The sequence below is a fragment of the Hydractinia symbiolongicarpus genome, chromosome 9, assembly GCF_029227915.1.
Source record: "Hydractinia symbiolongicarpus strain clone_291-10 chromosome 9, HSymV2.1, whole genome shotgun sequence".
NCBI lineage: Eukaryota > Metazoa > Cnidaria > Hydrozoa > Anthoathecata > Hydractiniidae > Hydractinia > Hydractinia symbiolongicarpus.
In genome coordinates, this window is record NC_079883.1 from 20,626,219 (window position 1) to 20,642,420 (window position 16,202).

General features: G+C 32.0%; 1 protein-coding gene across 2 annotated transcripts; it reads left to right on the forward strand.

Moving 5' to 3' along the window:
- Positions 1 to 426: 426 nt before the first annotated feature.
- Positions 427 to 16,050, forward strand: LOC130657607 (exocyst complex component 5-like). 2 transcript variants are annotated; one of them, XR_008985178.1, is made up of 21 exons: positions 427 to 515; positions 2,511 to 2,557; positions 4,232 to 4,474; positions 4,801 to 4,998; positions 5,282 to 5,346; positions 5,973 to 6,001; positions 6,094 to 6,203; positions 6,508 to 6,552; positions 6,749 to 6,892; positions 8,152 to 8,231; positions 8,558 to 8,668; positions 9,071 to 9,163; positions 10,482 to 10,632; positions 11,169 to 11,277; positions 11,403 to 11,526; positions 13,182 to 13,268; positions 13,630 to 13,741; positions 14,232 to 14,384; positions 14,934 to 14,992; positions 15,073 to 15,174; positions 15,656 to 15,692. XR_008985178.1 is itself a non-coding variant. In XM_057460599.1 (21 exons), exons 2-21 carry the CDS (start codon positions 2,525 to 2,527, stop codon positions 15,740 to 15,742), a joined length of 2,139 nt encoding a protein of 712 aa, XP_057316582.1. In that variant the 5' UTR covers positions 428 to 515; positions 2,511 to 2,524; the 3' UTR covers positions 15,743 to 16,050. The 2 variants fall into 2 exon arrangements, 1 of the variants encoding a protein (XP_057316582.1); XM_057460599.1 differs by having other exon boundaries at positions 428 to 515; positions 14,232 to 14,388; positions 15,656 to 16,050.
- The last annotated feature ends 152 nt before the right edge of the window (positions 16,051 to 16,202 follow it).

Sequence of the window (16,202 nt, forward strand, 5' to 3'; positions counted from 1 at the left end):
AAGACGATCTTCATTATGCTACACTGCACGAGCTTTAATTTTCGATAGCATATAAACTTTACAATAAGGTATTGTTCATTGGATAATAAAACAATTTGTTGCACTGGTTAGGATTCTTACTGCCTTAAAACTCATTTTATCCTCGTTCTCAGAAAAAAATCTGTCAAAATGAAGATTTAGGCTTTAGCCTGGATAAGTTTCGGGCGTCCAGCCTAGCTGCGCTGTCTCTAATTATCTCTCCTATCTCTCTATCTGCTCAGGCGATTTTAAAGATTCCACCTTTGCTGGCGAAAATGAAATAGTAAAGTAGTTTAAAGTTATTTTAAGACGCAAGGAATGCAGTTTCAACTGAAAAAAGAATTTGTTTTACTTTGCATAGTTTTGTCCTACTTGGGTTATGATTTGATAATGCCCGACTTTGGGCAGCCGCCCTACTTTGGGTGGAACAAGGGAACAAAATGTTTTTCTCTTTCCGCACAAAGTCATAGCTGAGCTATAGTGATTTTTTTGCTAAAGTATGAACAAACATTTTCACTTTTTTAGAGTCCGTGTTTGTCCTGGCTTTTTTTTTACTTTCTTAAAGGAAAAGATCCAAATAGGGAGATCTTCTAAAGTTCTTGTAAGGTTTTACCACTCCAATGAATTTTGTAGGTCATAATGTACTGCTATTGTAATTGTAAATTCTTGTATGATTCTATCCAGATCTCCTTAGATCAGACCAATATTTCATTTTTCTCTTGCATATTTTTTCTTGATCACAATGCCAATAAATAAAAAAAGAAATATATTTTGATTTTAAAATTACTCTAAGCACTCTAAGACTCTCCATCTAAGCCATGGCCCCTCCTGGAAATAATAGACAGGGTATATCCCTCAGTATTTATGAGACTAGCCATGTAAAATATGCACATCTATCTTTGTGTTGATGACTTGAAAGATTAATAAGGATCTTTCCATGACACATTGTAGTTTAAAAGATCTTTGGATATTTAACTATATATTTCCAATTGGAAATTAAGATTATTCAAGTTTCAAGATTCGTGGAAAGATCTTACGAAATATTTGCATCAGCGAAGGTCTTGGGATATCTTAAAAGATATTGGAAGATCATTATAGTAAGATATAGCAAGGAGTTTTTAAACAACCAGAAAACGAACCCATTTTTAATCTTGGTTAAAAAGTATTGAAAGCAGTTGGTGTCCATTCATTTAAAAATAAATGTCAATAGCTTTTGTGATTGTTAACTGTTTTAAACAATATATATATTGTTAACTGTTTTAAACAATATATATATATTGTTTAAAACAGAAGTGTAAGCTATATATAGCTTGCATATAACATGTAAGCTTAACATGTAAGCTATATAGCTTATCATATCTTATTATTATGCTATGCACGCAGTGATAACAATAGAAAGCAATTAACTATTATGTGTAAACAAAACGATATGCAAATGTTCTTTATGTAGACATAAGGTCATTTCGAGGTTGTAAAATCTGCATACATGTAAAGTAACATTTAAGCAGTACTGTATATATTTTTTATATATTAAAAACTCGTAACTTTGTCACTGGTGAGTGATTGACAAATTAGAATTTTCAACCTGCAAGAACTTTGTGTGTATGTATTCAGCCTGGCAAATGTGGACAACTTCGAAAGATTATTTCATTTATCATATTTTTAAATTGTTTCAGTCCAAGATCATAAAACAGATGACTCTGAATGTTTTGTTTTAAATAGATTTCCCATATTTAACCCAAATGAGCCTTTTAGACAATTTCGGACAGATCAATATTATCCTGAAAATTTCACACAGATCATTGATTTAGTCAGACCCTGGAATCATTTCAGGATTAAAACAATGTCTTTACTGACTTTATAACCTAAGGATCATGAAACAGATGGCCTAGGAAGATGTTTTTAAATATAGGTTGTTCATATTTGCCCCAAAACCCTTTTTGGACAATTTCAGACATGTTTATATTTTATCTACATCCCCTTTATGGCCTCAGGATCTAAAAAAGAATATTTTTTTTTCAGTAAACTTTAATAAATTTAATGCTTCATTGTGATTCTACAGGCTTCTCATTTGTAAATATGTGCTTATGTGATCAATCGCATACGCCAGTTGACCATGTTACGCGATTCCATAGCGTACCTAATTTGCTCTGGGTACGCGATTTTTATAATGGCTATTTTTTTGTTTGACAACGCACCTGCAAAGGATGTTACGTGTGCGATGCGGGCTCCAGCCCTGAGAATCTAGGTCGGCACTCGGCAATGTCGACCTGAAAACCCACCTTTATTAAATTGAAGTCGGCTTGTACATGCCGACCTATATTAATTTTCATTGCATTAAAGCAAATATTTTCTGTTTTTATTTTTTACCTGACCAAGTAAAAAAATTAAAACATTCCTTATGAAGGATGTGATCAGGGAAATAAATAAAGTAAAAAAGGGGAAATAATAATTGTTTTGTTAAGTATTTTATGCTATATATTTTTTTCCAGGCACAAATAAATCAATGGCTGCAAGTTTGAAAGCTTCTGATTTTGAGGTAAATGATAACTCCTGATACATGGACTTTCGTTGGAGTGTATAAATCTTCTAACATATGTTTTTTTAATGCACAACTTTGCACCAGCATTGTCTAATTCACATCAGCACTTTGCAATTGTCCATATAAATTCCAACACGTTTACAAAACATTGACGCACCAGCATTCAAATTTTGAAACCAAATTTGTGAACATGTGAAAGTGATAATTTTTATTTTGTAACTTGCTTTGCAAATTTTTTATTATTTGATTTGGTTTACAGTTATTGAAGGAATATTACGTTCTTGACAGTGTTCATTTAATCTCTGTTTTGGTCACAAATATATAATATAGTTTTAACAAAAAAGGAGAGAATATTGTCATCAATACCATGAATTTGGAAATTCAACTCTTTGAAATTTAATGTATTATTAAGTCTACGTACTATTATTTCTTAGTTATAGCATACAACCTGTACTTCATGACTCTCATTACGCTGAAGTATTTGTCTGCTATAAATTTGTCAGCAAATTTAAGAAGATTTATCTTTAATCGAGCACGTCATGAATTCCATTTGTGACTAACATTCCCACATTAAATTTTCATTTATTTTTGTAACAGTAAATAGGGACAGTCATGATTATATACCAATAGTAAGGTTTTAGGTCAATGCTTCAACTTACAGTATTAACTTTTGTTGTAGAGTTGTGCTTTTCTACAAAATCAGTTTAAAGTGTGTGCTAATGGGTAGTAAAATTTTATGTTATACCTTGCTCTCTACTTAATATCTGCTGTTGCAGAATAGTATGAAACAACACTTTTTTAATGTCAATGGGAGGTACAACTATGAATTAAAATCCATTTTTGTTGTGAAAGAATTCTTGCAACATAACAAAACAAAAAGTGGTGACCAACAGACAGATTTGTTTTACTTTGGGTTGATCCTTAAATGATTGGGATGACGGCAGCTGGTTTTTTTATTTTAATGTTTATTGTCTGTAAAGATTATTTTATCAGTCAACGACATGTGGCCTAGTTGTTATGGTGATTGCTTCGTAATTACAAGCTCTGTTCACAGGGTGGGCATGTTTATTGTCCTTGCCACAGCTACAAATCAACCCATGCCATGTGAGGAAAATTGGGTAGGCAATGCTGGTGTACACCTAGTAATTCAGAACCCAAGACGTTAATAAAAGTGTTTCCAATGCCGAAGTGGTTACATCCTGTATAACAATGTATCACAGTGTATTCGTAAAGTTACAACCTAGATCATTTGTTTTTTCTTCCAAATAAAACTTTTGTATATAAACTATGTGACTAATGAACATCGATTTATTATTTTCATCCTGGGTAAATGTCTGACAATTATGGCTTAAATGATTTGTCTTTGTTAATCAGTCTTGGATATTATCCTCCCTTTTAATCTAAACATTGGAAAATTGATAGAACAAGGAAAACATTGCAAATAAACATATATCTAAAATAATCTTTAAACTTTTCAAATTTATTTCTGCCAACTAGTTTTGAAAATGATATCCTTTTATGGTTTACGTCAATTTATTGATTACGGAATTTTGAATTTTGGCAGTTCAATGTTGACTTTCTGTCACTAAGCAAAAATGATCAGTGAACTAGACTAATTTATATTTTTGTTTCCTATACTGATCTTGGGTTGCTTCTTTCATCCATTCATAGGAACCATACGACCCCACAAATTTTGTTGAACGTATTTCAGCTAATGTTGTTGGTGGTGGGACAAAAGGCGGACAGGAAGGGTTTGACCCTGTTATACTGCGAGATCATTTCTTAGAAACTATTAAAGCTCTTCAACAGTTGAGCGAGCAAACAGATGGGCAGATTGCAAAACTTGAACATGTATGTCAAGACCAGGAACAGATACACAAAGAAAAAGCTGCTGATGTGGAAAAACAATACAAGGTAAATGTGATTGTTTTTTATAGATCTTAAATTCCTAAATGTGTTTTCCTATTGCTGATTTGTTTTGTTCATTACTAATTTTTTATTGTTGAAATAGTATATGTTGTGATTTTTGGTGCATAGCTGGAAGTTAATGCAGTAGCATCTCTAGAATTTTTAAACAGTGTTTTGCTAAGATTAGGAAAAATTTAGAATTAACTTTGCTTTAAAGAAGGGAAATTAGTTTTTATTGCAGGAGGAGAATTTTGGATTTTTAAAGTAATTTCTGCAATGTTAAAAAATTTAAAGAAATCTTATGCATATATATAACTCACTTTGTTTTTTAGACTACAATGTCGAAGTTTTACGATCTTGATGATCGAATAAATTCTGTTGCTACTAAAGTTGTTCATTTGGGCGACCAGCTTGAGAATATCAGTATTCCACGACAGCGTGTACAGGAAACGGAGCAAGTTATGAAATATTTTGATGAATTTCATTCTGGTAAAGATTTAACCTCACCAATATTTAAGGATTCAAACAAGGTAATTTTACTAAGATATAATTTATGTTAAACAAGATCACATTCAAAAAATGTTTTTCACCTGAGGTTGGGTGGTCTTATTTCTGCATAAATATAAGAGGCATTATATTTGAGGAAGATGCCCTGACAAATCAGAGACTTGCAGTTAGTTTTAGGAGTATAGATAATGTAAAACACAGTTGTGATGTAAATTTTAACCAAGGTATCTTGAAGTAAAATGTTTATTTTTTATTGCAAACTATGCTGCTAGGCGAAATGTATTAAAAGAATTTTGGTCATTCTAGTTACACGAAGCAGCTGCTATTATTTGTCAGTTGCAGATGGTGGCAGATGAACTTCCCAGAGATAAGTAAGACTCAATGCATTATAAAGCTTGTAATGACTTTTTTATTTTACCTTAAAAGTAAATAATAACATCTTATAATATCTATAATATCTTATAGTATAATGAAGATTGAGCATAAGTAGTTTACGTCTAAATATTAGAAGCTGTGACCAAGTGATGAACTCCACTTTCAAGTATAATTATTTACATCTGTGGTAATTGCTGACATGAAACTGTTGCAGTAAATCTCAATTTGTTTTCAAACACAAAATGCAACAATACATCATTCAATTATATCACTAACCTAAATTAAAAATAATAATGTTAGCATTTACTTTGCTACTTTTAGAATGTATGTGTGAATAGAAGGTCTAATATAACACAGGGCAGCCAGAGATCTAAAAGTCATCAAAAAGTAAACAAAAAATAAGGGAAAATCAGGAAATTTAGCTGTGTAAAACTAATCAGCCAACTTATAACTACCTACTGAGCATTATCTTCATAATTAAGCAATTTTGCATACACATCTTGGAATAGTCTTGGAAAATAAAGAGTAGTTGATGGACCACTCAAATCTTGCCTGAAAGTTGGAAACAAAATTATCACTCCTGTTTGTATCAAATGAAGTTACTTTCGTTACCTTTGTTTAGGTTTGAGAGAGTGCAGAGAAAAATCCAAGGTACATTTAAATTGTCTGGAGAATTTTGATTTTTGTAATGTTGCTAAATTGAATATCACTGTTTTAATTATGTTCTTTTGTTGCTGCTTTAGAAAAATATTCGTCAATAGAGTCAGATTTGCAAAGAGAATTTGTAAATGCTTATAAAAAAGGCGACATTGACACCATGGCTAAAAGTGCAAAAACCTTACTACCTTTTAAGGTGGGCAACATTCCTTGCTATTTGTTTCTTTAAAATACCAAACATTGCATTGTGCAATGTATTCATTCGATGAATTTTACCATCTTACTATGTGACATGTAAAAAGATGTTGGAAAAAAGATGTTTAAAAGTTAAGTGTTGTATCTTTAATCTATTCATTATACTAAGTTAGTATGAACACCAACTTAATAAACTTAAATAGTTTGCCAGTTTTATGCTGTATCAATTTCATTTTTATGGTTACTCTGTGTATTTTTCTGTACTACATGCTTTTATGTTTTTGTGCTCTTTTTTTGGTCTTTAGAATTACCATTTATGTTATGAAGAATTAATTAAGATGGCTATGGATGTGAGTATCGTCATTGTTTGATTTCAGTGGACGTTATTATAAATGCATATTTAAAATTCTTGAGGGAATATCGTAAGTCCAATTGAAAAAGTGAAAAAAGGAAAAAACATTAACCATTTAGAATTCTGAAGTATAGTTTTGATCGCAGCCTATCATTCTAAATTATATTTATGCTAGTGTTTACTCTCCTCATCAGGATTTCTTTCAACAAGAAGACGTTTTCAACGATGTACTACCAGCTTGTCAACAAGTTCAAGATATTGCCAACAAAGTTTTTGAACACAATGCAGAACACGTTCTGGCCAGATTTGTGCAATATATATTTGACAAAAAGTTAGCTGTAAGTGTTTTTCTATGACTTCAAGCTTTTATAATATAATCTCTTTCATTACCATAATTACAAGAGTACTAGCTACAGTTTATATAAAGTAGTTTTAAATAAAAAAACACATAAATAAAAAAGTGTTTGGTTTTTTTGTGATATAAATATATATGGTATAAACTAAAGAAATAGAATAACAATTAAAAAAAAAGCAAAGATAAGAAGCAAAAATAATAAAAAATTGGGTAACACACCCTCTACCAGAAATATGTCAGATGAGAAATTTAAGACTAAAAATAAGCAACCTTTATTCAATAAAACACAAAAGTAAAAAATAAAACTATAAAATGTTTGCTTCCAATGTGTCCTTCAGTGCTTTCCTGTTTTTGTAATAATCATGCCAGCACGATATGTAGTTTCCTACTTTTTTTTCTATTAACTTGTTGAGTGTATTGGTAGTTTTAATTATGTATGCTGACCTTGTCGTTCACCACTGAGTAGAATCGATCTTCTTTGGCTGGTAGAACCAGAATATATTTTGATGTTGTCTGTTTACTGAATAGCTGAGATAACAGGTTTAGTCTTCGACTTGTTAAAAGATCAGTTATATTTTTCAGGTCGTATATTTTGTGAAGAAAGTTTTTGGAGTGCTTAGATAGTCCTAACAAGGCTTTTAGAACTACTCGACATTGTGCATCCATACGTTTTTGTTCCGGGTAAAAATCGTGATTTCTAAGCCATATAGAACCTTGGGATGATAATTGATTGGAATATAGATGTGATGGTGTCTGACTACGTTCTGCACTCGATATTAATGAGGATGTGATTGACCATAATTTGTTAAGGGATAGATTTTTGGACGTTGTGCTTCAGGTAAATCCAAGATGTTTGAACTTCTGTTGCTGGTCGATGCGCTTATTATTTTGAGTGAGATGTGTATGGGTGGTTTAACATCGTTCTCTGTGATTATGAATCCATTCATAGTAAATGAATCCTCATTAAAATGATCCGGAAATATACAAAACATTTTTGCTCTTTTCATCTTTAATCGTTTTAATTGCGTTGTTCTTTGATTTCTTTGGATTTCATAGTCCAAAATATTTGGTATGTGTCTGAAGATCGGTACATTTTTTGCGAACCTGAAAAACCTGTTAAGGCATACTTTAAAAGAATGTAATGAGGTAAAAGTGTGATACCTGTGAAGATTTCCAAACTAAGAAGTAAACAAAACTTAAAATTACAAAGATTATTAAGATATTTTTTTATCTAATCGCTAGGGGTATATATACCGGAAACTACCTGAAAAAGAAGTAGAAGAGGAACTGTATTTGAAGAAGCTAGCAACATTATATGGAAGGTATGGGGATGTAGAGTTTGATTAGAAGAATGTTGTATACTTTTAAAGGACTGTACAATACTTATATGTTCGTGTTTATTAAGAGTATAAAACTGAATTCTGCTTGAGTTATAACATTAAGTATCTCAGGACTTTATTGGATTGAAAAAGCTCATTAAGTATACCCATCCCCATGATTTTCCCTAGCAGGATAAAATATCCTTAGCCTCTCAAAAAAATATCCTATGTCCCTGAATTTTTTTCTATAAAATGAGGAATAGAGAGTGCTTAAAACGTAATATTCCTATCAACTATTCATTTACTTCGGCGTTATGTTTTTATTTTAGATCTAAAGAAATAAACAAGAAATTGTCAGAGTTAAGAATCGGATCAGACTCGACTTTTCTGGATCGTATATCAAAACCAATGTTTTCAAAATATCTCAACAAATATATAGAGTAAGTATTTTTATTCAAAATATCTCAACTAAATATATAGAGTAGCAATTTATATTCAAACATGGAACTTGGACTTTTCATTCGCCATTCATGTCCATGCCAAATTAAGTTTTTCTTTTTTTTTTTCCGAAAAATGAAAAAAATGTTTTGTTAATTTTTTTATATTATACTTTTGTTTCAAAGCTTATGCTTATTGACATCTAATCAAATACTTTTTTTTATAGTTTTTGGATGAAATTTTTGCTATATTACCAATATTTTCGATTAAATTTTAATACACCTGTTAATTACAATGTTTTTTATGTTTTTTTTAATTTTATATTAGGAAACTTCTGTTTCAAATAATCTGTAATCATAAGGAAAATGGTTGATCATTTGTTTTACTGCTTTTATCTTCTGTAGGGACGAACTACAATACTTAGAAGCGGAGTCGGCGTCTACACTAAACAGATTTTACAACAGTATCGGTCACGTAAAAAAAGAAATTAAACAGAAGTAAGTTTCATGTTCAAATATCACGAAGTCTAAACCTTTAAAAAGCATGCCATACATGTAATTAAAATAATTTCTACAAAACTTAATACTGTGTACCCAAATGAAATCGTAGTGCTTCTTGCAATGCACGATTTTCGCAACTAAACCAACGATTTGACACGTTTGCAAATCTGCAAATCAGCCATTTTACCAGTACTAAACGAAAAAAACGGTCTTCCTTGTTGACGAAAGAGTTTTACCGGTGATTTTTGTTAGAATTATGAGCACAATTATTTTTAACTTATTTTCATCCAACATATGACAACAAGTCTCAAACATATTAGAAGATATGACGATCGTGTTATTTTAGATTGTTAATATGTATCGCGCGATGTGCTTTAGTACATTGCAAGCCGACTTCGAAAACTTTGCAAATTTAATAGCTGGTATATATATATAGTAAAACCTCCAAATAGCGGACACCCTATGGTCTTCGCAAAATTGTCTGCTATTTGGAGGTGTCCGCTGTTGGGAGGTGTTGTCAAAATACTCAAATTTTAAGCGTTGTCGGCTTCATCAAGCTATGTAGGCATTTGTAGACAAAAAGGTTAAGAAATATAGGCTATATTTAGAAGAAGAAGACTTTTAGTTCTTATGTAATAAAATAAAGGTTTACAAGAAAATTAGAGATATTGAACATTTAAAAGCCATCAATAGGAGATGAAAGCTTTCGTTATAAACGAGAAGACGTTACATACACGAAGAAAATGCAGTGGCTGTAATACATTCTAACCATATTTGACCTCGTGTAGTTGGCCACGTTCCATTAATATATTCTTTAACGTTTAAAAAGTTTCTTTCTTTATCCAATCATACAATGATAGTGCTAGATACGGGAAACAGAATTAACCAAGATGCAGGTATTGGCTTAGAAACCCCCTTTAAAATTTGTATTCAATGGCAACGAGAAAGCCCTTCAATGGGCAAAGAGAAACTTAAATAACATTGATTCAAATATAAACAAAAAATTTAAATGTTTTAGATGTTAAAAATATTTGAATGTGTTATCTTAAACTTGTGGTTTTTTGTTTTGTTTTTCTATCCTGTCCACTACTGGGAGGTAGTATTCACTAGGAATATGCAATGGGGACTATATATCTGTGTCCGCTAATGGGGAGTGTCCGTTATTAATGTCCGCTATTGGGAGGTTTTCCATAAGAATTTTATAGTAGTTTAATCCGGACTTCAACTTTTTGTCCGTGATTTGCATGTGTCCGCTATTCGGGCTGTTCGCTAATTGAAGGTTTTACTGTATATTCTTTTTTGTTTGTTTTTGTAGTTTTATGTCGGACATGCCAGATAGTTTAAAAGAACTTCAACGAAAGATACCAGGTCGCGATAAAAACACGCTGAAAGACATTCTTCTGTCGCAAGATGTAGCTGTCACCTTACTGCAAGAAAACAAGCTAGCTATTAGAAGATGTGAAATGGTAGGTTGAACATTTTAGAAAGTGTGGAACTTAATCTTTGTGTCAGTTTCACAATCATTATTCTTGTTGTAGAAATGTTAACCATTCATTAGTTACCTAACAGTTGTGAAAAACATCTCGCTATAATCATTACATACCTCTTGGAGGAAAAAAAATATACACGGTCCAACCATACATGGAATTCTAAAACACATATAACCAGCCATTGTCATGTTATCGACAATTTTACCATAAACGAAAGTTAGTGTCTACAAAAAAAATTTTAGAACGTAGGTTTTACGTTTATGTGGAGTGCTGCCATTTTCAAGCTGGATATCTTTTTGGATGTTATCAAACATTTGTTTCTTTTTATCCTATTTTGAACAAATAAAAATTGTTTTGCAATCGCCTATATGCAATACGAGTGAGAACTTGAAATGTTACGGTTATTTCCGTGTATGTGTTTTCAGCGTCGCCACTGAAGCATAACTTCTCTTGCTTGTAAATAAAAGTAAGTCATCCACTTTTCACTTCACAAGCGTACCAACTTTTTTTAGCTGTCATCACCGTCAGACCTTCCAAATAACGTGTTTCGCATTTTTAAAATATTTCTCAAGTATCTTGGTGAAGAACATTTCGAGTATGCAGTTGAAGTCACTTTACAATGTATGTATGCATGTATGTATGCTCGAACGTGCTAAATATTTTTCCTCCGTTTGTACTCTGATTGTTTTTATTAAAAGTGTGTACAGGGAGAAAGATTCAGTTGAATCACTTCTCTTCCATTCTAGTTTTACCGCCACTGGAGCCGAAAGTTGCACCAGATTTGTTGTTTTTAAATGTTCTTTATCAATCCAACACAATTTTTCATCTTATTGAAAAACATTTTACAGACTACGTCCTCCGGAATGTCGGGTAAGTGGGCTGTTCTCCCCTTCTTAATCTTTTTCTTATAGCTTTATTATTTTTTTAGTATTTTGTTTGATTAATAGAATTTGCTTTTTTGCTTTCGGAATAATGTCTTGCATTTTTTTTTTGTTATTAAGTTAAGTTTTCTTCTTATATCATTACCATCTTCATCAAAAAGCGACCAGCGTTCGACCTCGTGGGTGGCACATTGTGAATTTCAGTATGTTCGTCATTTTTGACTTCACCCTCGGTGTTGTCGTTACTGTCATTAAGATTGGATTCAACATTTCTTCAGCGGTCAAAATAGTTGTTTTACTCGTAGAAATCTCAAAATCAATGTCAACAAATTTATCAGCATAGAAGCTTTCGTCTACCAAACCACGATTCTTAAGCTAGCTAATGTTAATGCCTTCTTGAAACAATTACGGTATTTTCATGGTTTCACCAAAATTTGTATCGCTTCGAGAATGTTGATTTTAGGATTCCCATCATTTGCTTAAGTTGACGCTGCACATCATTAGAACGATAGAATGCTTTCAATGCACTGATAACGCCTTGATTCATCGGCTGCGTTTTTAAGATTTTAACTTGCTGGGCAGTTATCGATAAGGTCAAATTTTTTTTACGTATTTAAACAAATAGCAAAGTCAATAAATACAGGTGATGACAAAGAAATGAGAATCCCATGGTTGTCACAATTTTCTGGAAATGGAGAAATGTCCTACTTTTAGGAAATTACTTTGTACATATTGTATTTTTAAAAAAGAAAGTTTTTTTTCCTTTCTCAAAAGTTTGTTGAGGTAAAAATTGCCCCCAAAAAGTTCAAATAGCTGAATAAAATTTGGTCGACGCTTCAGATAACTGATAATTCGAATAATTGAAGTTCAATGAACTGACAAAAATTTAGCTGAAATCAGGTTTGAAAATTAATGAGGAATGAAAATCTTTCGAATAACTGGAGATTTCGAAAAAATTACAGTTTCAAATAAGCAGGAATCTACTGTAACTTTAAATTCGCAAAGGTTTATTGCGGCCAATAATTTTTATAAAAATTTGTTGCGGCTAAAGTTAAATTTTGCAGTTTTTATTATGTAAAAAAACGAATTTCCATTCTCTCATCTTTATAGTTTGATGTGGGGTTATTAACAGTTTATTGAGAGACAAAAAATAGTAAAAATAAGATGACTTTTAGGCTCCCCAATCCATCCGAAAACTGGTATACCGTACGTACCACTTTTTTAAAAGTAAGCTGTTTTAGAGAAAGCTAGTGGTGTATCTATATAACAAAATTAAACTTTGAGGGGTTGTACATGACTTCACGGGCGATGAATATAAGTCTTACATGCGGCTAAACCATTTTTTGAGACAGATTGGTTACAAAAGCCCTGTTGTTACTTGCGAAATTATGCACCCTAGATAAACAAACAAACGACTGCATCACATATCGTCAAAGTTAATTCGTAAAAAAAATTTCAAAGGCATTTAGGAAAGTTTTTATTTGACTTGCGATAGTTTCTTCCACGAAAATTTTTTTCATTCATATGGTATCAAAAACACAAAATTAATTTATCGAAATTTTGTGATATAAACAGTTCGGCGCATTTTAACGAAAATTCCTAGCAACATCGTTTTTTGTCGAAATTTAATTTTGTGTGTTTTAGTTCATCAACGATTTACAGTGAATGTGCTTCAAAGAAAAAGCTTTTGATTGACAATCTGGAGTCGAAACTTAACCAAGGAATGGAAAGGTAGATACCATGTTTTGCTTGTAATTAAAAATAAAATCTAAAACACCAAAGTGATCATTGTTTATTATTTTTTTTGAATTTTGATGCGTCTTCTATTCGAAGGGGGCGTCATTTTACTCAGATATTGATTTCCTTTATAAGAAGACAGTAGTATTCAAAAGAGATATTCAACGACCTCAGGGAAGTCATACTGATATATCAAACGTGCTTTTTAAACCGATTTTTTAATACGTGCGTTCTAAGCACGACTTCAAATATTTGCGATATCGTGAGTTTTTGTAAGCATCTATATAGCTTTAATTGTTCTTCGTATTTAAAATCGTCAAAAATCAAAATCACAGCCATCTTTTCTACTTTTTAGAATTCTACAGAGTATGGTGAATTATCTAAAGTTCATATTGAATTCTGAACAGAAGAAATCTGATTTTCGTCCGGAAACTCAAGAATTAATGGGAGCAGTGACACAAACCACTGTATGTTGTGAAAAGATGTTAAAAATATTATCTGTACTTCAAGGTGTGCGTTGTGAGAAGAACTGAGGACTTTTTTAAAAACATTAAAGATTCGGCGAACAGGTTTACAGTTTCGGATTATAACAAAGAATAGTGTTAATCAAAAGCTAACGAGAATAACCAAGGGAAATTCTGGCGATTTTTTATCGAAACACGGTGGAAGTTACTCGATCCGATCATTGTGGTTTTAGCATAGTATCCAACGTTCATATTATGAACGATTAACCTAGCCATTTAGTTCTTACATTTTTAGTGTTCTTCCCTTCCATAACTAACTTTGATATTTTTTACTGACTGAACGTGACGACGTTACCGCATTTTCACTACCTTCAATATATCCTGCATAGTGTAAATAATTCCCTATTGCTTAAAGAGTGGATCTTTGATTTGTTGCTATTAAGTTTAATTTGCGAAAATTTAACTGGTGGTATTTATGTGTTGTTTCCTTTAGGCGTGCACGAAATGCTGCAGGTATATGAAGTCAGCTCTTCCTGAACTACGTAATTCACTGGACGGTAAAAACCTGGAAGTTGTGTTAACAGAGTTTGGAACAAGATTTCACAGATTGCTGTTAGATCACTTGTATCAATATACCTTCAGTGACGTGGGTGTGTTTCTATATTTTATTTACTAGCAACTAAAGCAACCTTTAGTTTTTCTCTTCCTGCTCATCAAAGTTACTGCAGTCTTCAACTGAATTGATTGAAATAAACAAGATATATTGTAACAACTAGTACTGTTGCTTCGCCTAACAATTTTTCAAGTTTTAGGCTAAAGATTTTTGCTAATATTAGCACTCTGCTTATCAAGCCCTCGAACAAAGTTTGTTTGGAGTGGTAAACTAGCAAAATAAGTGATTTGTGATGAAGTCCATTTTCTTAGACAGTTATGGAAGTCTTTGAATTTCGAAGTCTGTAATAAAACCATTCTTTGCTATTCGAAATGAAAGAGCGCCGATAAAGTATATACTATTTGAAGTTTTTCTTTATCTAAATAAAGTTAGCATCACTGAAGCTATATGCATCTTAATGGGACTAATTCTAACTCTGTACGAATTCGACATTTAATGGTTTCGTTCTAGTTGGCCATCTAAGCTATATTGGAAGCTGTCTAGAGGTTTTACTACACGTTTCAATTAATCGTTTATTTCTAGGTGCCATGGTTGCACTTTGTGACGTTAATGAATATCGACATACTATTAAATTATTGAAGGTGAGTGAGTCAGACCAGTGCGGGGCTTTTAAACTATACATAGTTTCTTCGTTTTCATTTTAAAGTCATCCCATGTTTAGATTCCATTACTGGACAAGTTGTTCAGTGTGTTGTTAGCATTGGTAAATTTATTAGTTGTTCAACCTGACAATTTAAAAGATGTAGGAGGTGACGAACAACTCGTAAGTGATTGTTGATTCCCTATACTTTACTACGTAAGTGATTGTTGACTCCCTATGCTTTACTACGTGAGTGATTGTTGACTCCCTATGCCTTACTACGCAAGTGATTGTTGAATCCCCTTACTTCACTTCGTAGCATGGGAAAGTAGCTATCACCTGCGGAAAAACATATCTCTTCAAGAACACAATTTTTGAATTCTTTCGGGATGTTTAGAGCCAGACACCCCTAACTTTTAAAGTTAGAAAACTTAACCCTAAGTTTTCTAACTTTAAAATGCTTCCCAGCTAGAAACCAATCTATAAATTTACTTTTTTAATTTTCTCAATATTTGCAGGTTTTTAGAAGTGTTATCTTTGCCTCAAATAAAGAAACATTGTTTTTTATACAAAAGACGTGTATTTGTTTCTATAAAAAACATTGATTTGAAACTGTCACCGTGTTGAAGAAAATTTATACAAGGGATTTTTTAAATTTTTTTAGGCTGACATCGATAAAAGCGTGTTACAACAATTCGTTCAGCTGAGAGCAGACTATAAGGGCTTGAAATTAGGAAAAGTGTTTTCATAGCATACGTTATTGTAATGGTATGTTGCGCATGCATTAACTGGAACAGCCGATGCTTGCCAGCATTTATTTGATTTAATGTTTCCCATTATTTTTAAAATCCAGCTTTAAATTATCATTTCCAAAGTCCTTTAACACAAGTGAAAAACTCTATAAATTATGTCGGAACCTAGGAATGATGTTTGTTTAGTTTTTAGTTTTGTCCTAGCTCACAACTGCATCCTGTGGTTGGATACATAACGCATCAGTTGAATTATTTTTCGCCTTTTTTGTAAATAATTATAATGAGAATATATCTCAGTTGCTGTTAATTGAGACTTTTAAGTTGATTTATACATGCATTTAACTAAGACAGGTTATTTACGGAAGTCCAAAATTGACAGTCAGTGAAAATCAAAGTCTTACTTGTATTATTACTTGTGCAAATGGAAACACTATTTTGCTGTTGGGCAGTATTGATTTA

Coding starts and splice junctions, on each gene's coding strand:
- LOC130657607 (XM_057460599.1), top strand. CDS start 2,525: ATGGCTGCAAGTTTGAAAGCTTCTGATTTTGAG. Junction 2,558..4,231: donor TGAAAGCTTCTGATTTTGAG/GTAAATGATAAC, acceptor ATCCATTCATAG/GAACCATACGACCCCACAAA. Junction 5,347..5,972: donor GATGAACTTCCCAGAGATAA/GTAAGACTCAAT, acceptor ACCTTTGTTTAG/GTTTGAGAGAGTGCAGAGAA.